Source organism: Rhyacophila brunnea, unplaced genomic scaffold (genome assembly GCF_057557595.1).
Source record: "Rhyacophila brunnea isolate RB1 unplaced genomic scaffold, BYU_Rbru_1.0 scaffold_18, whole genome shotgun sequence".
Taxonomy (NCBI): domain Eukaryota; kingdom Metazoa; phylum Arthropoda; class Insecta; order Trichoptera; family Rhyacophilidae; genus Rhyacophila; species Rhyacophila brunnea.
The window spans coordinates 19721141-19743469 of NW_028232837.1; the positions used below are offsets into that span (position 1 = coordinate 19721141).

Genomic DNA, 22329 nt, shown 5'->3' on the forward strand with positions numbered 1-22329 from the left:
TCGCTCTCCGATTGCCAGCCAGTCCGAAATTTCGTTGCACCTATAGTTGAAAATTATTTGCCGTTTCACTGAAGTACCATCTTAAATACAGTTGAACTTGGTTATTACGATCACGGAAATAGCGACATCTCGGATGTAATGAGGAAGCATTCGTTGAAATTTTAGTTTATGATTTTCTCTATACATTTATTCACCTATATAACCAGCTACTTCTCGGGTATTCCGAGCAAAACTGTTAATGTGTCGGTCGTTTAAAAACAACATTTTCGACCCTAAGCAATAAAATCCGACCGGGCAGTTAACTAGACCGATGCCGCCGGGATCGGATTACGTTTATGACACTAGTTAAGTGTCTAAGTACCTAATTGGAGTGTTCGCCGAAAACATTGAAAAAGTATTCACGCATATCGTTGAAATTCCATGTAAAAAATCCAAGCTTTGTGAAGTCAGAAGGTATATACCAGCGCCGACGGCTCAGCACTTCATTACAATAATTTAATAAACAACTTCTTTTGTAGTTTATGAATGCCATGCTTGTTTCTGGGATTTTTACGATGGTTTTCAGATTTTTTATGTTCTATGCTTAAATAGAACGTGGCGCGAAAAATGTTATATGAAGATATAACGAGCATGACCCCACAAAGAGGGGGGGGGGCTAACAGGACTCTAGCCTGGGGGCCCGGGCTCAGGAAGGGCCCGGCGTGTCGAGTCGACCAGATAAGTTATATAAGCACACATCAAAATTATCTCTAATAGTAAAAAGTTTTAGTGTCATTATTTAAAATTGTGTGGTTGGATACAATTTTTAATTGCTTATAGATACTCGACAACACCATAATTCAAATGGATGTATTAAAATAAACAAAAAAAAACTAAAAGCACACATTAATTTTACCGCATACACTATTTGGAAAACGCTACTGTAGAGCGTCGCACCTTTATCTTTAGCGATAGGTAAGGGGGCCCGCTTCAGAATGTGGGGGCCATGCTAACAAGTACTGCTTATAACGAGCAAATTCAGTCAGTTCCATCTTCCTCGTTATAACCAAGTTCGACTGTAATTACGAATGCTTAAGCACTCACACAATGAGGGGGTTTTCGGGTCCGGAACCCCTCCTCAGAAACAGAAAAAATATTAATTATTCAGGTAAATGGAATATTACTTTTTCTTCTTCTTCGACAGGACCTCGCGTGATCTGACTGTCAAACGGCCTTCTCAACGGCTTCCTCTCGCTATTATACGACACGCAAGGCCGGTGACTGGTGATCAGTGAAATTTATTGGTGCAACTATCTGAGGCATCTAATATTATTTGCTTCTATATTCCGATGCGAGATATCTAAAATACACGACGGCGTGGGTGACGTAAATTTACACTAACGATTACAATAATAATTACTACCGTTAAGCCACGTGTTGAATTAGTGAGGTTATACTTGCAGGCCGGGTATTAATCGCTAGACTCAAAGTCTGTTTGGGTATGGAGAATGCACCTTGATAAGTGCGGTATTCCGTGTAGGGGGTCTAATTTGGAAAAGATGTAAGTAATGAAAAGCAGGACGGAAATACATTTTGTGCGCATGCGACAAAGCATATTGCCGAAACACAGAATAAAGGTTGTATTAATAGATTTTTGTTTTTACGAGAAATGGATGTTACCTACTTGCTCAACCTAGGTCCATACTATGGATCCAAGCACACATTGAAAAACAAAATGTGTTTTTTTTTGCCGGAGCCGGGATTCGAGCCCGGGACCAGCGACATTATGCCTCTCTTTTAAAAAAACTAATCTTGGCGCCTCCCCCCTTTATTTCATTAAAAATACAGCCACCTTTTTAAATAGTCAACAATCTACTAATACAAAATTGAAAAAAAAATAGACAAGGTTTTACTAAGTAAGTACTTATATATTCATTTTTAAATTAATTTGTTTTTCATACGATGAATGTGCTTGTTTATTAGCACAATCAATTTCAATAGTAGTCAATCCAAATTTATCATCGTTCATCGACAAATGGATTCTATCGTGGGCCCCACATCATACAGCGGGCCCCGAGATCAGGATCTTTCAACCATATATTTAAAATATTTATTAGCCCTGAAACAGAAAAGAGCCGCATGCGACTTTTTTACTATTAATGAAATAATGTTAAAAGTGAATTATCAAACTAATCAAGAACTCAGTAAATAGATTTTTGTTTGCTTCAATATATATCTGGAGTAGAAATAATTTAAATGTGGATACATGGCGAACTTATTTTTTTTTGTAATTTTGATTTCCAAAGCTCCAAATTTTTATGAATGCCTTCACTTCTTCTTTTTAAATCAGTGAATGCATTAGTAATCCTTGCATTGATTTATTCATTCATTTTTTTTTTAATTTCAACCAAATACAACAAAATAATCGATCCTAAACAAACTTGCGTCTAATTTCAACATTATGATTTGACTCTTTTATTCAGACTTCATTTTTTCACGAGATAGCCAGCGCGCTTCACAATAGTGCAGAAGTGAGGTATTATAAAATTTGTCTCCATATTTTCAGACAGGTTTGCAAACAACCTTTTATAGGACTGTTTTTTTGTATAGTTTATAACTAGCGGCCGTTTTATAAACTATGTATTTGCAAACTGCTACATTAATTTTTTCTTCAATTTTTCAAATAAATATTTGTCACGTCACTTTCACTGTATGAAAATATGGATTTTGGTTTTAATGGTTGGAATTGTGTTAAACTTTTCGCGCCTCTCTTAGCAATCTACTTCTATATATAAGAAGAATCTTAATAGATGTGGAAATAGGTATATGATAGACGGAAACAAAATCGCGAGGTTCAAAGAAAGTAAAGAGTGTTGGAATATGGCGTATCAATTTTTAGTTGCCATATTTTGGGGATGTCATCATATAAATTACTTCATCCTGACTTGCCACACAACCAATAAGGCGTAGTTTTTCATCAGTTTTTATTACTGTTGGTAGGTACTATCGATTCATTCCTTATACTAATCTCTAATCTAATAATCAATAGTCTAATATTTTTATGTTCGACTGGTAAAATATCTTTGTGGACCACGACGGTCACCAAGTTTTAAAGTTTTTTTTATCATCCTGTCACCTACGCGTATGCAATGCATATACTTATAGACACATTAAAAAATGACTCAAATGAACTAAACAGTCCGAACGGAACAATAAATTGATGTAGAGTTTCTGAGACATTTCTAAGCGACTCGATTTATATATCTAGTTCAAACTGATCGTTTGTCTTCAACTGTCAGTGTAATGTTAAATATGACAGTGACATCCATAACAAATTATTTATATTAAGAAAGTATATAATATTAAAATATAACTTGTGTCTAAATCTACATACACCACCGATTTTCATGACCACATTGTAATTAAATAAAAACGTGGTGAAATTGCACGAGTGTCGTTATCATAAAATACTTTTTTTATTGTTTTTTTGTCAGCTATATATCTGCAAACGGAATGCACGAATTCTCGTTATCAGGGTCGGCTGTAGCAAGTGCGAGGCTGAATCGATCCAATCGCTCTAAGCAGCGCCCGAAATGGAAAATTTTACGAACCTGCTACATTTATTTTTATAAATTATACACAAAATTTTCCGAAAATATTAGCATGGCTATTAATTTTGTGTATAATTTATAAAACTAAATGTGTTTGTTTTTTGTTTTTTGATCTTTCTAGCTTAGATGGTCAGATAATTTTTTTCACGAGACAGCAATAATTTTGAGGATTTCACGAACCGGGATGGTGTTCCGATGCGCTCCGGTCTGTTTCGAGCCCCGTCTAAGACAGGACCTGCTCATAATAATACATGAAGCATTTTAACAATGCATAGGAAGTATTTTATCAAAATAAAGGAAATATTTAACAATACGTGGTAAATATTCCACATTGTCAACAAACAAGTAGACAACAGTAAAAAACATTAAAATACCGAGTTTTCGTCAATCTATTTTTCCAAGAAAAATAATAAAAATCTCACACAGTCAGGTTTTAGCTCTTTCCGCCCAACACTTAAAATTCCCACCAAAATCCAAGTCAGCAGATGTTTTTAATCTCTCATTTCCTTTCAAGGATGAGGTACGCCATTTTTAAAGTGAAGGACACAACGGGGTTTGGCTACTAACTATGGTCCGAAGTTTGGATACACCTGAGGTACTCACATTATTTTTCAATACTGAAAAAAAAAATAATCCAACACGATATTTTTTTGATAAAAAATTAAAACAACGAAAGTAGGTAGAAAACAGTTTTATTGGTAATGTTTTTCTTATTTACAATACAAAACACAAATGTTATAAAACAATATGACGTGCTCATTTCATTTTTCTTAATTTATTAATCATTGAAGATTTAATCCCAAATCCTATTTCATTACTAACGTAATTTATGATGAAAATAATAATAAATTTGCAATAAACAAGGAGACAAATAAAAAAAATCTTTTGTGAAGCTATTCCTATTATAAATTTATAAAAAATAAATACTAAACATACGCGCACTCGACAAGATCAAAAACTACAATTGTTTTTACGTCACCTGTTGCGATTGGCATGAATGTATAATACATGTTTATTTATTTTATGACTTATTTTTAAATGGAAATATTTACATGAAGATATCTGTTTTCAGTGTGATTACCCTTTCAGATATCGAAATGAAATCGGTTTATTCCTTGATTAAATATTTTCAATGCTTTTATTTAGGTACAATCAAACTATCAAAAAATGACAGTTAATGCACATCTATATTTCTAAAAAAATGGTAAAATAATCATTAATAATAAACCAATTAAATTAATTTATTTAGAAAATAATCAGTAGGAAATACTCAAGATTTATTCGCTGTAATTTTATTGCACATTTTTTATTTATTTTACTAAATAATAATTATAAATCTTTTACAATACAATATATTATTTCAATTATGGATATAAAAATATAATGTTGTAAGATACATCTAGATTCAGAATGAAGCATAGGTAATAAATCAACGTATAAAAGGTAAAACGCACTAAGTTAGAGTTAGTATTAAAATTACCAAGAAAATTTAATTTCTATGTATTTTCATGGCGTAGAATTAATTGTTTCATTTCGTGTGATTTTTTTTCCCATAATGTCACTTAATGAGTTTTACATTTTAGTATAGATTCAATACAATAATATCTTAATTTTTCGATAAATATCTTTGATTTAGTAGCAGGTAACTTTGAAATGAAAACGTGTAGTCTATAAAAATTGGCAGTGTCCTAATAATTCTTACTTTAAAATGGCATGCACGATTATTGTATAAAAAAAACAATAATTGAAAAATTGACAAAATGCTTCACGCATTTTATTCACAGCATTCCTGGTAACATCGATCAAAACTATTTTATACTTAATCATAATATATGTAATAGAAATCGTAATATTATCATTAACAAGTGATTTTAAAAAATAAGTTACTTAAACGAAGAAAGGAATTAATAGCTTGCAAGAAACACAAGGATAAATAATGTTTAAATTATAATTCCTAACCAATTATCAATCTTGCACAATATTTGTGAAATAATAATTTATAAAAAATAAATATCATCGTTGATCTGTGTTAAAACCTCCAATGTAACAATTTTATCAAAATGGTTTTTTAATATCTATTTTCATTAATTTATATAATACCGTACATAAAACATTCCACGAAAATTAATATGTAAGTATTTAATTACAGAAACCTCTTTTTTAACATTTCTAATTTTTCAAGACCATATTATAACGTCATAATACCTCAAATGTAGTAATCACATCAAAGATATTTCATAATATAATTGAGGATGACATGCACTTTACTACAAGTTATTTATAAAAAATAAGTTGTTCACAAATTTTCAAAAAAGATTAAGTCTACATTCATACTTCAGTTTTTTCTTTTCTGAAACATTTTAATTTTGTCACATCACAGGTTTTAACAGCTCGACGACGATATGGAAATAATAGTTTAAAAAAAATATTTATATATATATGGAAAACGGCTATAAGTATTTTGATTGAAAACAAAGAATGCCATTTTTATATCCTTAAAGTATGCTTTAGAACAGAGACAGAGTTTAAAAATATGGTTTTTATTGAAATACGTTTCTATCTTTAACAAAATATGGTAACTACTTAAGACACGATTGACCCGTCTAGTAGGTATTTTGTAGTGTATATATACAAGTGTGGTGTATATTGGTAATTCAGAAGTTGATTCTACCAGTCACATTGACAGCTGCGCAAGCGGAATATATCACATCTCTGCATATACATGCATTATTATTTATTTGCGTGGCAATGATGTGCATTTAGTTTTAACAGTGGACGAAATTGCTAGAATAAACTGATAAAGACCAAACTATTTATCTTTATCGGGTTAGGTTACGTAATCATAAAAAAAATCTAAATTATTTTAGGGTACTAGTTGCAAAGTCAATTATCTTCATAAATATTATTATTATATAACAATTATACTGTCAAGATATCTCTTTGGGGGGTGGTCAAAATCAATACAAGATTATCAAGTGAACTAAAGATCGAAATAAAATGACAAGAAACGTAAATTCATATTTTGCAATTGGTCAAGTAATATGTGTATCTTCGGATGTTAACGTGGATTTAAATAGTGGAATTGCATATATTGCAGAAAAGTAGATAGATACATAGAGTACAAAACTAATTTAATAATAATATAAGCAGTGAATTTAACTGACAATGCAACTCATAATTAACTAAACATGGAATGTTTCGTTGTGAATTAATTTTTAGTTAAATTATGTATGCCTTCCTAATTCTGAATAACCTTCTATGCATCATGAGTATAAAAGTTTTCTACATTAACTACATAATATAGATTTCTCAATAGTCTATGAAGGCAAGTAATACAATATAACTATTAAATATATATTAATATGAATCAAAAATGAACCAATGCAAGCTAGATACTATGGAATAGGAGGACACATCTACCTACTTATATAATTAACGGAGTTACTTAACGTTATTTAACTTGTTCGCAAAACGCCATGGAATTGGCAATCCTGTATAACTTGAGCAAAAATATCCTAACCAATGACATCACGCGGGGATAGGCAGGTCATATACTATGTACTATTTAAGAGCAATGCATTTAAAATTAGAAAACATACTCAACTCAGTAGATTTTTTATGTCAGAATTTTATTGTATTTGCCAAATTATTTAAAATAGCCGTGAAGAAATAATAATAATACATGATTAACACATTGTACTGAAGTGAAAATGAAAGGGGTGGCATTCATGATTAATGTGTAAAGGCACCACTTTTAATAAATTAAAAAATTGTTTAGTTTATCTAAAATATTATTATTTTTGTATACAAATTACTTGCTTCCCGCAACGCGGGGGTAATTAGCATGATTGGGCTATATAAGCTAGTTTGCTAGTTTCTCGTGCAGTATTTTCCATGATGGAGAATAAAATAAAACCGTACTATCTGAGGTAATTAGTAATCACTACTGATTCAAAACTAACTGTATTATTTTCTTTAAACAAAAACAAATTATTGTGTAGTAGAATTATGGCATACAAAAAACTGTGAATTTCTTGGTTATTGGATGTCAGGTTAGGTTAGGTTAGGTTAAGTTACATTGAGTTATATTATTGATAAGACTAGGATTGCCAATATCACGGTTTTGTGTAGGTAATAATACAATATATAAAGTGATTCCTTAAAAATTCGTAAGCACCATTTTTAATTGTTGCAAATCTTATTTGAAACTCCGATGACTATAATATTATTTTATTTTATACTGTTTCTCAGCCTGAAAATACTATATTAATGGAAATAATGACATTAAGACACTGTGGTATAAAATAAATATTACTCTCTAAGCCTATTTCTTATAGTAACTGAACTCTCCGTGGGGGCTGCTGTGAGGCGAGTTGACGTCCTGCCAGAGGGACAGGTCGATCGATGGCAGGTGTTCGCATGGCGCGATGTTGTTGCTGAAACAAGAAAATATTTAAGCATTAAGTAAATATCAATTGAACTGGCATTTACATGATAGATGGTAGATAGAACACAATGAACCATGTTTTCGTTAATACAGTAATAGTTAATACAGTATTATATTTTTAATTAATAATAACATTGCAGTAAAATAGCGTTTTTTTACTATTATAGCAAATTTGTGATGTGTGCTTATTTCACTTATCTGGTTGACTCGTCACGCCGGGCCCTTTATGAGCCCGGGCCCCCAGGCTAGAGCCCTGTCAGCCCCCCTCTTGTGGAGGCCATGCCTGCCGTCTTTGGCAGTCGTTATGATACTTCAATGTTATTTACATATGAAACAAGTAGGAGATTTTTGTGATTGTTCAACCAAATGTCCTAAATAACGATGGTTCAGTGTATTTATGTTTTCCTATTTATCTATTTACGATAATACCATTGAGGTTGTACCTATATTTGAATTTCTTGTATATACTAGGTGCCTAACGTGAATGTGTCAGTATCAGTACTGGGTCATCATCGTTTCGCTTTTACTACTGCCTACTGCTTTACTACACTACTTTCATTGAGCATTATGGCATGTTGTAGTGTTATTATATGTAGATATATTATATATTATATTCTATTTTATTTTATTATATAAAAAAAATGTCCGCCATTCATTAAGTAGATAAACAAAAAGTATATTGGTTTACGTTTCTATTTGGAAATAGTCACGAAAAATCGATCAGTGAAAATTTCAGATCGCTAAAAAAGGTAAGAAAGTGTATCTACAGCAGCGGTAAACTGAACCCCATCACACTTATCGAGTTCTGCATCAGACTGTCTTTCGGTTGAATGGTCATGCCACCAGCAAAATTGACACTCGCTCCTTAGTCCACCTCTATCTGTGGGTTTTGCGCCTAATATAATATGAGATTAGTAAAAACTTACGATTGTGAGATTCTCTCAAAGCCTCGTGGCTGCATGGATGAAATGTTGTCTCCATTGTCGCAGAACAGTCTTGAGACACTGGCTTTGCGGATTTCGTTTAGCTGGGCTGGATTAAAGGAAAATTCAGTGTTTCCGTTCTCGTAGAAGTATCTGTCTCCCTTCCTGGTACGGTAGAACTGCTCTGTGAGGATGCAGAGGAAGGTGGGGCCGGCCAGCGCTCCTTGTACCAGCGCCTCCAAAGATCCACCGACCGTCAGATCAATATCGTCCACTGACTCATACAGGGTTGACAGAAGGTGAATGTTCTAAAAAAGAACAAAAAAAATGTAAGTAACAATCACAAAACTCCCAAACGAAGTGTGCGAATCTCCACTGGATGGATTTTATATTAAGGGCGATGCTTATACCAGCAGAATACCAGCAGAGGCACCTAGCGGAAAAATACGAAGCTTGTAATTTGACACATTTTTTTGATAATTTACAATTTAAATTGTATTAATTAATAAATATGTATCTAAAAACATTAAAAAGATTTATTTTTATTTTTTTAAGTCAAAGATAAACTTACAATTGTAAAAAATGTGAATTTGTTACATATTTATGTCACGAGTTACGTTATAATTATATTATATTATTTTATGGTCATATTTATTATTAACATTTAATTTATTAAGTTTTCAAAATTTTACCCTGAAGATTTTCGATTAATTCATCGTTTTAATATTTTTTATATTTTAAAAATCATCGATTTTATAAAAATATAAACGTGTATAACTTGAAATCTTTTTGCTTGCTACTTACAGATCTTGAAATGACATCACTCAAATCATCAAAGCTATGTGCCTTGGGCAGACCGCAAGCTGCGCGGTGTTCGTTGTAAGAAGCCAGAGCGTGATCACGATTTCTGTGGATGTCGATGGCTCTCAGATCTCCTCCGAAGGTACTGTTCCTCTTGAATAAGAACTGGGTGATTTCGCTGTCAAAGAACTGGTCGCTGGCTTCCTCGGGCTGGGTTCCCAAGCCTCTGGTGAGATCGTCAAAGTTGTCTCCCTGCTCGATGACGGATGGACGATTGAACCAGTCGCTGAGGCGGATGGCTCCGGCGGATTGACGGCCTTCAGTGATGAGCCTGGATTTAAAAAAAAAAAACAGTTAGAATAGCCATGGCAATATCACACAATCTTCTCGCCAATAACGTTAAAAAATAAGCAGGTGAGATAATATCGTCGTCCTAAAAGCAAAAGGGCACTTGTACATTTTGATGGTTTCGAGTTATGAATGTAGTTTTATTCGTAATTTTTTTCTCATCATTATGGGCAAAATGGCATTTGTGGGGCTAAATCCATGAAATCACAATTTACGAAAGGAAATTAAGGTCACTCTTGTGTATTTGTAAACTAATCTTCAATTAACGTAAAACAAAAACGAAAAACGTAACATGTAACTACACGACTTTGTCAGTCTATGTGCAGTGGTTACAAAAATAATATAAGAAAAAGGTACTATGTGTATTTATTTTTAAATGTGTAAAGGTCTTTATATAAAAAAAAAGATTTTGTAGCCGAAGGAGAATCTTCATAAGACATGAAAAAAAAAATATATTTCATTTCAATCTTTGAGTAATAAGTCACATGTGCTCTGAATTTCATTTCAAAATATTAAGAAATAATTAAACATTTATTTTTTTAATTTATTAATTAATTTTATTAATTATTTTTTTTTCACTAAAAAAAACTCTATTTTTGCACAAGTGTCCTAATGCTTTTGGGACGACGATATGATGTGACTGGATCATTTAAATTTTTAAAAAAATATGAAATTATCGATTTCTTTAATGAACACGAATACTAAACATGATTGACATCAGCTATTCCCCTCAACCAATTGACTGAAAGCCATTGTGGCAGCAAAGATAGCAACACTGGCAGAAAATATAAGAGTAGAAAACCATAGCAACCGAAATCAACAACCATAAACAAGACCGATCGGAAAGAACAAGAAACAAATTAATCTCATTAGGTACTATTATATACAATCAAATATTAAGACATTGAATATTAAGCCAAAAATCACAATATTATGCTGTTTCAATTGCACGTGTTTGATTCAATGGTTTGAGTGAATGGTGGCTACATGAGAAAAGTGGATAAATACGTTCCTAAATAATGCCCGCCGTATACCAACGGGATGCTTGAAATTTACTCCTATTTACTGGCAAAAGTGCACATTCTGGTACCCACTATATCAAAATCACTGGCGTAATCAAGTCTGAAGTCCAGGAAATACTTACTTAAGTCATAAACGGAGCTCTCGGAGCCATCTGCAGTGGAAAGAATAGCTAGAGTGTGCAAAAGATATATTATAGCCTTTTACTGGTGTAAGACAAGAGCTTATCACCTGGGGACACGGAGGACTTCGCAGTTTGGAAGATGATGAATCATATAAAGAATCGGAGTATCTAGGACTATAAACAATATGTAGAAGTGTAATACTCCAATGAGTTTTTAAACTGCGAATGTGGCGCTGATGAAACTGAAGAACACGTGATGTCTGTCCGCTTGTTGCACCCAGCCGCAGAATCGAGCCAATGACGCATCCGTTGGCTAAAGCGTAGTTGGGAAGCATTTAGACGCGATTTGAATGTGATTTTTGTTGTATTTTTATTGTTTTTACTCACTGGAGTTGTCCAGCGATGAGGGAATGGAAGAATCTGAAGGCGGCAGTGGCGTGGTCGTTGAGGATAGTTGGGTCAACAGTGGGGTTGTAGTCGTTCACGTAGCTCTTGGAGTTGGGGTAGATGATTCCGTTCTTGATTGAGTTCTCAAGACCTAAAAACAAAGATGTTTTTATGTTTACAAATGGACCAATTAGAGTAAAGATATATGTACCGAATCCCAAACAAGCAGTACTTAATTATACTTAAATCCGTACTGATGTAAGCCATTAATTATTTAAAAAAAATGGTTGCTATGGTATCTTTGTCAAACACTATTTGTTAACGAGACATATTATTAGGTACCTACTGATATAAATTTTTAGTTACCGATTTGAATTTTAAATTGAGTTTTGATTCAATAATTCACATTGTGGAAAACGCAAAGAGTTGAATTGGTAGCATAGTATAAAATACATAATATTTTATACGTTAGTGAATTTAAAGGTGGCGGCTATACATTAAGGGGGGACATGCTCGTCGAAGGTCAAAATTGAGTTTTTATTGTATTTTCAAACCATGATCCTGGACACTCCTTAAACGTTGTAGATAATCTATTTATTTAATTTTGAAGCCTTATTATCCTTTATAGTTATTTTAAACATTTGATGACTGCATAAAGTATTTTTGGTACATAAAATAGTATTCTTTTAAACCTATCGCTCTAATGTTTTAGAATATGGTCATATTTCGGTACATTACTGTGCAGTGGTGTTAAGATTTTTTACATTTATTAATTTTTAAACGCATTTATAAAACCATTAGTATAATTTATTACGAGATAATTTTTGTAAAATATTCACGATAAAAAATTATATTGATAATCTCTGTGATCCCAAATTTGACAAGAATTAGGCATTTTATTATTCAAAAAATTGGCAAGATTAACACATTTGAAGATGATTCTAAAGATACTTATTATAAGCTTTGTCTTTGACCATAAATTAGTAGCCATAAATTGACAAACTATAATTAAAGTAGGGAGTAAAATTATGTTATCGCGCGTGTTTGAACATGTACCTAACCGATTTTATTTTTATTTTTTTTAAATGGTACATGTTCAAACACGCGCGTCAATATCATTTCACTCCCTACTTCAATTATAGTTTGTCAATTTATGGCTACGGCCGTATATTGTAGCTTAACCACTGGGGAATGACAAAAGAAATGGCGTATTTTAAAAAAACACTACCTTATTCTTAGGTCAATAATTATTATAAAGCAATCATTATTCATAAGATGTTTATCACACTTGAATGGTCAAAGACATAGCTTATAATAAGTATATTTAGAATCATCTTCAAATGTGTTAATCTTGCCGATTTTTTGAATAATAAAATGCCTAATTCTTGTCAAATTTGGGATCATAGAGATTATCAATATATTTTTTTTATCGTGAATATTTTACAAAAATTATCTCGTAATAAATTATACTAATGGTTTTATAAATGCGTTTAAAAATTAATAAATGTAAAAAATCTTAACACCACTGCACAGTTATGTACCGAAATATGACTATATTCTAAAACATTAGAGCGAGAGGTTTAAAAGAATACTATTTTATGTAACAAAAATACTTTATGCAGTCATCTAATGTTTAAAATAACTATAAAGGATAATAAGGCTTCAAAATTATATAAATAGATTATCTACAACGTTTAAGGAGTGTCCAGGATCATGGTTTGAAAATACAATAAAAACTCAATTTTGACCTACGACGAGCACGTGGGCCGTTAATTGTTTATATACACCATCTTTAACGTCTTTTTGACATTCACTAATAACGTAGGTACGTATATTTTTGTGCATCTAAATGTTGATCGCTGCCTATCTTTACAAATAATGTATGCGGTTTGCTCTTTTACAGGCATGCTTTGGTTCCGGTAAGAAATGATGGTCAATATATTATGAAGTAATAAAAAAAAAAAACACCACCCATTCATATGAATTCTTCGTAATATCTGTTGGTACATTAAATATTTTCTGGAATTATTGACTGATTGCAAGAATTTAAAATTTCCACCGTGATTTTGCTCAGATGCGGGCAATAACAGTTTGAAAATTATGATAAATGAATCTACAATGCGAAATGACTTGCACAACATTTTATCATTACCCTTAGTATATTTTCTATTCGGCATCGCTTTCATATATTTCAACGACGTCTATCAACGTCTTTCAAAAAATCAAAATATTTACATCAATATTTCTGTAAGTGGGTACCTATATATACGAATGACTAAATGTTTATAGATATATTCACCTAAGAAGATTGGGATCCATTCGTAATAGTTGATGTGTTGGTAAGCAGCAATGTTGATCTTCCTGGCTTCCTGGAAGGTGGTCTCGTCATCCCAGTGAGGGTTGAGAGCGGCCAGCTTGGTAGCGATCCTGTTGTGTTCACGCAGGAGGATGATCTGAAGAATTGTCAGCTGTGGGTTCTGATTGACACGGACGTCACCTGAGAAGAAGAAACGTATTGAAAAAATACGACCAATTATGATTCGAAATCATACCTATCATTATACGATTGAATAAATTGTTTACGCTATTTGACGTGTTACAAATTCCGACAGAGAAACGGCGATCATATTTATTAATGAAATCAAGATTAAATATTATTATTAAGGGCCAACACAGAAGCGACCAGGACGTCCTACATTTACTCCTAGATTGTCCAATTTTTAGCAAGGAGCGGCACAACCTGAACTTGTTATTACATGTGGCAGATGCGGACATTCCAGACCTTCCGGAGACCATCGCAAACGAAACGGAAGAGATGCACTTTTTAATTTTTGTATTGATGTAATAAAAAGAATCAAAATAATAAATGGTGACATGTAATGGTTAAAATGGTTACATTAAAATTTCTTTTAGCACGGGAAAAACTCGGCTATAAATCGCAGTTCTCAGTTCCCCATTGGGAATATAATACGACAAAATATTCATCAGAATCACCACTGCCTTGCGCTACAAAGAATTTTCCGGGGTTTTTTCAAGGCGGTTTTATAGGCCCTGGCCGAATTCAAATTAGCAATACCCGATACGAGTAGACGAATGGTTTTCAATAAGGCATATTTCTCAGCCGGCACAATTTTCTTTTGACTAGCATCAAGTAGAGTAGTTTGCGTGCCAAAATCCTTAAAGGAACCTCTACAGAGAGAAACACGGTAACGCATGTTTATTATAATATCCAATTGCAATAAAAAAAGACTATTCCATTTGGATACATCGATTCAAACTGGATACATTATTGAAATTCTGCATTACCGTGTGTCTTGGACCTAACTGGTGACAAGAGAGATTCACATTTTAAAATATGACGTCCTTACATTTGTTAATAACTATTAAATAAACTATGTTTTAAATAATATTAAATATATACAAGATTAAAAATTGATTGATAATACATAATTATAAAAAAAGACTGAAAGATGTGACTTCAAATTCAACTCCATTTAATTTTCCTAATATTTAGATTTCGTAAGATTTTCAAAATATAATAAAAAAAATTAAGGGAAATTTGTTCATAAGTAGATTATTTTTATGAACATTCAAGTAGTAGATTTTTTGAAGAACATCCACCTGTTGTCTCCTATGTTAGAAACTGTTAACCTTTTGATTATGTTTAAATTCTCACCAGTCAAATAGCAGGCCTCATCAGCACTCTCGGAGCTTTCGCAGACGAGTCCCTGGTTGGTTTCAGTCGGTGGGTACTCCTTTCCACGCCTCTCTTCCGTCAACATTCTTCCTGCAGCGTTGGCTCTCAGAGGACGGTGCTGCATCTCATTGTTGCCGTACACCAAAGACATGTCCATGTAAGCTGTCACCACGGTCAGCTGGAAGGCAAAACAAAAGTGATTAGAATAGGAAAATTTCAACAATTTGCTTGATTGAATTATGAATTGAAATTATGTTTTACATAATATTATGTAGATATATTTAACATTCTCACTACAAAAGAAGCAAAGCAAATAAATAGAATCACTGCATGGTGTATTTGGCAACGTTGCGGACTATATAGCCAGGGCCGATCCTAAAAAGTGGGAAGCCCGATTGGAATATTATAAATTCATACATTTATTCTTCTTAACTCAAAATGAGGAAAACAAATTAGCTGTCTTCGAGCGCAAAATACTCCGCAAAATCTTTGGACCCACGTTGGAAAATGGGAACTACAGAATAAAAATGAACCATGAATTGGAAGAGCTGATTGAACAGCAAACAAGCATAAGGTACTATAAATCCCAAAGACTACGATGGGCGGGACATGTGGAGAGGATGCCTGAAGTTAGAGCGCCAAGGATCATGACGAAGTGGCTACCCCAACGGAAAAGACCCAGAGGCCGTCCAAGAAGGAGATGGGCTGACGCCGTAGAAGTGGACTGGCTTCATATAGGAAGACCCGGTAACTGGAGAAGTGTGGCGAGAGACCGGAGTCAGTGGAGAGCGGTTGTGGAGGAGGCCAAATCCCACCCCGGGATGTAACGCCGTGGAAGAAGAGAAGAAGAACATTTATTCTTCAAACCATATCCGATTATAATAAGATCATAATATGGACCTCCACAGAGTGGAAGTTTGTATTAATATATTTTGATTTTACGAAAAATGCATGTAAGCAACTTGCTCAACCTATTAGGTCCATACCGTGATTCAATCAAACGCAAATTGAAAAACGATATGTGTATTTGTCAGACTCAGGATTTGAACCTGGGACCCACGGCGCTATAGGCCGACGCTTAAGCCACGCGGCCACCGTGAGTGTGCTGTAACTGTTATTTTAATACAATAACAAAATTTTAACTGCTCTTCCTTTATCGAAGACAGTACGCTTGACTTCACTTCTGAACAACTAATCACTAATCCACATCTTTCATAAAAGCTTAAAAAACTGAAGGGAAAATATTTTTTTAGGGCGCCGTGAAATAATAAAGTTTGAAAACCACTGCCTTACATCATTAAACTTTATGTTACTAATGTAATACTTATGACAATAAGTATTTTAACTTCCAAGCCAATGTTCAAAAGTTTAACAACGCATTATACCTACCCCGTTTACACGTGCATGGATTTAATACTGACAGTGTGTATTATCACGGTCATAACAAAAAGATGCACATGTATACATATATCGATTACATGACTGTATTTTATAAACAAGCCACCGAGGATCTTAAAATTGCACTTACAATTGAGGCGCATTGGTAAATTAGAAGTCGATTTCAATCAATTAATAAGTACTAATAATTCTAATCCGTGACCTAATTAATATTCTCACAATCATAGGTGACTTAACACATTGACTGCTGACTAGATAATGACATTTTAATTACCAAACAAAACATTCAGAAAAAGATAGTAGGTGTACCTGTTCAGCGGGAGTGTGTCCGCCAACGCAATTCCTGTCTCTGTTGGTAATGGTCCTGACGAAGTTCATGCACTTAGTACGGGTCAGCTGGTGGATGGGGTCATCTTCAGGTACGATGATTGGGAAGCAGTGCTCGTTCCAACTTCCGGTTCCTCTGTCTACGAATTGTCCCTCGTTTGTGCAGCACTGGGTTGCTTCCAAGTCTGTGGGGTGAAAAGATTGGAAATGTACATATATATAACATTTAATTTACTCTTATGACCGCAGGCCGTAGAAGACAACGTAGCAATAGGCACTTGGTGGGTGGCTTACCAATGAAGCCATGCATTACCTTGCTCTCTACGCGAGTTTTGTCAATCGTCTTCCGCAGGTTCGTTTCACTACATTTGAGGCCGATACGAGAGCAATTCAGCATGTGATTGGCGTCTTATACCTCGCTACATCATATGAGATGTTTCCAGTTGTTGATAAACCTCACATATCAAAAATCGAAGCAGAGCATCTATTCTATACACAAGACTGCTATCGGCAGCTATCGAGGGAAGTTTTTCATATGTTTTTATCGAAGTGTTACAATTGTTACAATAAGTGAGAAATATACAACTACTAAAAAATATCGTTTTAGAAACAATACGATGCCCATTTGGGACTCGAACCCGCGTTCACTGGATATACGCCGATGCGCTCTAGCTACTAATCTAAGCGCGGCCGATCCAATTGCGACGAAATAGTTTTTATATTTCTGCGCATCTATTCTATACACAATATAAAAATCGGCCGCTATCAGCGGTTAACGAGGGTAGTTTATCATATGTTTGTATCGAAGTATTATAATTGTTACAATAAGTTAGCCGTCTAAACAGTCAAAAATGTCTATATCATTCTAAAATTTTGCACAGGCAAGAGAGGTGCTGTTAAAACATAGAACTTATTGCAACAATTAAAACTAATACTTCGATACAAAGCTACCCTTGATAGCTGCCGATAGCAATTTTGTGTATAAAATAGATGCGCTGAATTGAACGATGCCCATACAGAGCACAGCGTCAAACTCTACCTATCGGAGTTGACTTTGGCAGTATCCCGATGAGAATTTCTCTATTCAGGTAGGTATGCTTTAGTTTTACTTGTCACTCTTCTGGGAGATATGCCACTTATGTCGTAATCGTCCTCCAAGAAAACTTTTCCTGGACTTCAGTCATGAGTCTTCTACTTTCTGAGGTTTGCGAACTGAGTGAATGGAATCATTTCTTTGCTTCTTTTGCTCAATGGTGACCAGTACTTCTATTCGTACACCAGAAGTAGCAATATGAGAGTGGTAGTTATAGTAGGAGACTATGAAGGTATACTAACGAGATTGCGTTGCTCCGGCAGCCAGAGACATGTCGTGAGTGATGATCTGTCCCCACTGCATAGCGTTGAGGTTCCAGATTGGGTCTTCAATCTGCTGATCGGGGAACAGGAGAAGACTGACGATTCTTGGCAGAGGAAGGTCACGTCCTGACAGGGCAATCGTTGGCGAGGCAATACCTAGAATACATATTATACGTATTTGTTTTTATTAATAAATAAGGTAGTGGTGAAGAGTGAACCTTAGACAGGGTTAAACGGCAATATTATAGTATTTTAATTTTCGTTAAAAATTAACAGAAAACTTAAGTAAACATTGAACCGGTTCTATGCCTTCAGCGAGTTATCTAACTCTATGAGGCCGTGATAATTAGGCCGCACATACATATTTCGCGAGTTATCTCGTCCGATTTTAAACTAAAATTATTAGCCACTGTCGATTGATTTGCATAATCTAAAAAATTAAACACACAGTGACGTCTGTTTGAATAATTAAGAAATACTAAGCCACAAATTATCGGTATTACAGCAATTGTAGTAAGAGCTTCGGTCTACATTCAACGTGTGTCGTTAAGAATCAGGGTCTGGCAAATATATTGTTTTTCAATGTGTGTTTGGAGCCAGAGCACGACTTAATCGGTTGAGAAATCCATTTCTCGTAAAAACAAAAGTCTTTTATTACAAACCTTCACTATATGGAGGCTCATACGATCTTCTTAGGATCGATAAATAAAAAATGGGTAAATATAACTTTATTTGATAAAAATATTTTTGTTTTCATGTTCGGACCAAACCAGACATTTTGAAATATTCGTAGACGTGGCAATATTATCGACCTGTGGTATTATTAATTTGATCATTCGGAATTATTTTGTTTTACATATATGTCTTTGGAAATCCCAATTGCTAGGGATGTAGCATGATGCATACGATAATTGACTACACTTACCGTCTCCATACTTGGCAGGCAGCAGTCTAGCATATGGCGTCTGAGGTACTCCAAGTCCTGGGTTGGCGATGTTGTTGCAGGATCCATCCAAAGAACGGTATGGGGTCTTGGTGCAGAAAGCTGGTGCCGTTCCGCAGGTCAGCGTAGCTGGATCGAATGGTGGAGCCATTGGGGCTGGTGGGGGCCTACCGTATCTGTAACGACTGCGTGATTTTTATATTACTATATGATGGTTAAAAATGTCTTACGATTAGGTATATAAAACATATAATGAATCATTTAAAAGGCAACATTCGGAAATGGTTGACCAATTGACCACTGTACTTAGATACGTTTATTTCTTCAACGAATATTTCTGTGCATATTAAATCAATTTTAAAACATCACAACTTATCTATCATACAGAGAAAATAATATGTGTCAATGACAAATATACAATATACACTTGAGTTAAGTAGGCCATATTTAAAGAAGTTAAGAAATATAGTAAATTTTATAATTAGCAAAATATGTCAAATACATGAACGCGAATTAGAAATATGCAACCCTATTGCAGAGTGAATTTAGAACCACATTAATATATTATGATGCTGGGAGTTACGGTATTTCGCGGGAAATGGCAGGATACTGGAGACAATCTCAAATCGAAGGGGTAGGTATTCGACAACCTGCACATCATTTACAACCAAACACATTTCTTTCGGTACTAATTAATTATTATTAACTTATTGTAAGAGGTTTGAGATTATACATCCTCTCATCCCGAAAAAAACAAGACTAGGGAAGTTTAATTTAGGAATGGAATGCCTGTTCGTGTTTGTAAGGATGTAGGTAAAGTAACCACTTTTCAGGTAAGTATCTGAAACAAATCTGGGGGGATCATAATATATGCCAATAGAAAACCTAGCGGAAAAATACGAAGCTTGCAATTTGAGATTTTTTTTTGATAATTTACAATTTCAACTGTATTAATTAATAAATATGTATCTGAAAATATTAAAAAGATTTTTTTAAGTCAAAGATTGAAGAACGTACAATTGTTAAAAATGTGAATTTGTCACATATTTGGTACATAGCTTTCGTTATTACATTTTTATGGTTATATTTATTCAGATACATATTTATACATACATTATTATGTATATACAGTTGAAATTGTAAATTATCAATAAAAAAATCTCAAATAGCAAGCTTCGTATTTTTCCGTTAGGTCCTCTGTTGGCATATATGATCCCCCTTAAGGTTGGCGTTCAATGCGACTTGCTAAAAACGAACCAATTTCAAATAAAATAAAACCGGCCCTGATTGGTCAATTGATCAGAATTACAATAATACATTGATTCATACTTACCTATTATCGATCTATTATTACATTATATTTATGATGTATTGATATATTTTTGAAAATAATGAAATTTGCGAATGCAGAGCAGTGGACTCTGTCTGAGGAAGGGAGTTCAAGCAAAGCCTGTATGTATTCGACATTATTTTAATTTATGTTTAAAATGATGTAATTAAATTTGACTGAATTTGGTAAATCGCAAGTGATTGAATATGATATACAAATTTAATAATGTAATTATTCTAGCATGATTTTAATTTGTTATTTTATCACTTTTCCTTAACGTGTTAGTTTTCCCGGGGCATCCCCTACATAAATAAGGATAATATTCAATTTGATACGACTAGGTTGCTATCTTACCCGTAGGCTGAGAACGGTGATCCCTGTCCAAACGCGCTGCTTCCGCCGCCATACGATCTATAACCTGGCTGGGGGGAGGGTGAAGGCGCGTGATTGAGGAATATTGAGTAGGCAGCTGGATGAGAGGGAACTCGGACGCTCATCACGGCGCTGAAGAATGCTACAGCGAGCACAATATACACTTTTGACGACATCATGGTGATCTGACCTGGAATCAATAGAAAGAAATCGAACATTAGGATGGTTTTATGAAATAGAGCACTTTAATGTAGGTCTACATATATGTAGGTAGGTACCTATTATTTGCTTTGTTATTACAAAATTTTGCCAGGTTGTTACCTGGCGAGGACTGGATATTATTGGACAAAGACTATTACTAATGAATATAATAACACTACACGTACCTAAATTCTAACATATCAGTTAATTCCAAAATCAATAAAAAAGGGATACATATTATGATATGTCGTATTCAGATAATTAATTATCCCGGGAATTAGCTGTCAGGCGAGATGATTTGTAACACGGTTGGTCACGACCTCGTTAACAGCGAGCTTTCAAATGTCCTCATATTTTTAACACGTCTTACTTGATTCCAAATGCATCCGAATATAATCTCCAATGAGATAAAAAAAGTCCAATTAAAGATTATAATCGGATGCATTTGATATCAAGTAAAACACTGTGCCGTGTGTTAATAATAATTATTGTAGATAACCGCCATGTTTATGGAATTGCTCCGAGTGATATCCGTGTTATTTTGTAGCAATAAAAATAATGGGAACGTGTTACTGTGTTAATTATTTAGAATAGCCCTGCAGGGCCTGATTTACACTTGATGTGATGGGATATACCTATTAACAGGGCAGCGTTTGATATATGTGTGTATTGTAAATATCCCGGTAGCGTCTTTTTTTCTTAATTTGATTTCAATTGAAGTTTCTTCTTACTTTTGTGGAGATTGGCTTTCTGTGCTTCATGAATTTTTTAGTTTATTTTTTGGGCTCGAGGTTCCTGCCAATTTGATACATAAATTCGGCCTTGATTGTTATATCTAAATATCACTTTATTTTTAAATATGACAGGTGATAATTCGAATGAGTATATCCGCAAACGAATAATACAACTGAATATAATTAATTGAAATGACAATGAAGGAATGAAGGTATTTCCAAAAACAACTTTATTAAGTTATAAAATCCCTATTAATTGTCTTACTTTCACCTCGCGATAACATTATACCGACTTACTGTGATGTGTTGATGAGCATTTCCATTTTATTTA

At 33.8% G+C, this 22329-nt stretch overlaps 1 protein-coding gene across 1 annotated transcript; it reads right to left on the bottom strand.

Annotated features, from left to right (window-relative positions):
• Positions 1 to 7392: 7392 nt before the first annotated feature.
• On the bottom strand, positions 7393 to 19540 carry LOC147073294 (peroxidase-like). The gene is made up of 9 exons (XM_085945396.1): positions 19344 to 19540; positions 18398 to 18574; positions 17045 to 17247; positions 15317 to 15515; positions 13940 to 14137; positions 11641 to 11791; positions 9765 to 10092; positions 8964 to 9268; positions 7393 to 8026 (listed from the first exon to the last, which is right to left on the bottom strand). The coding sequence occupies exons 1-9, from the start codon at positions 19510 to 19512 to the stop codon at positions 7915 to 7917; spliced, it is 1842 nt and encodes a 613-aa protein (XP_085801522.1). The 5' UTR covers positions 19513 to 19540; the 3' UTR covers positions 7393 to 7914.
• Positions 19541 to 22329: the final 2789 nt, after the last annotated feature.

Bases quoted from the DNA above. Each gene is read 5' to 3' on its own strand.
- LOC147073294 (XM_085945396.1), bottom strand. From the start codon at position 19,512: ATGGCTCCACCATTCGATCCAGCTACGCTGACCTGCGGAACGGCACCA. The intron at 11,792-13,939 runs GTGAATATATCT...CTTTGTTTTTAG, and splicing joins ATGGATCCCAATCTTCTTAG to GTCTTGAGAACTCAATCAAG. The intron at 9,269-9,764 runs GTAAGTAGCAAG...GTTCTTTTTTAG, and splicing joins GTGATGTCATTTCAAGATCT to AACATTCACCTTCTGTCAAC.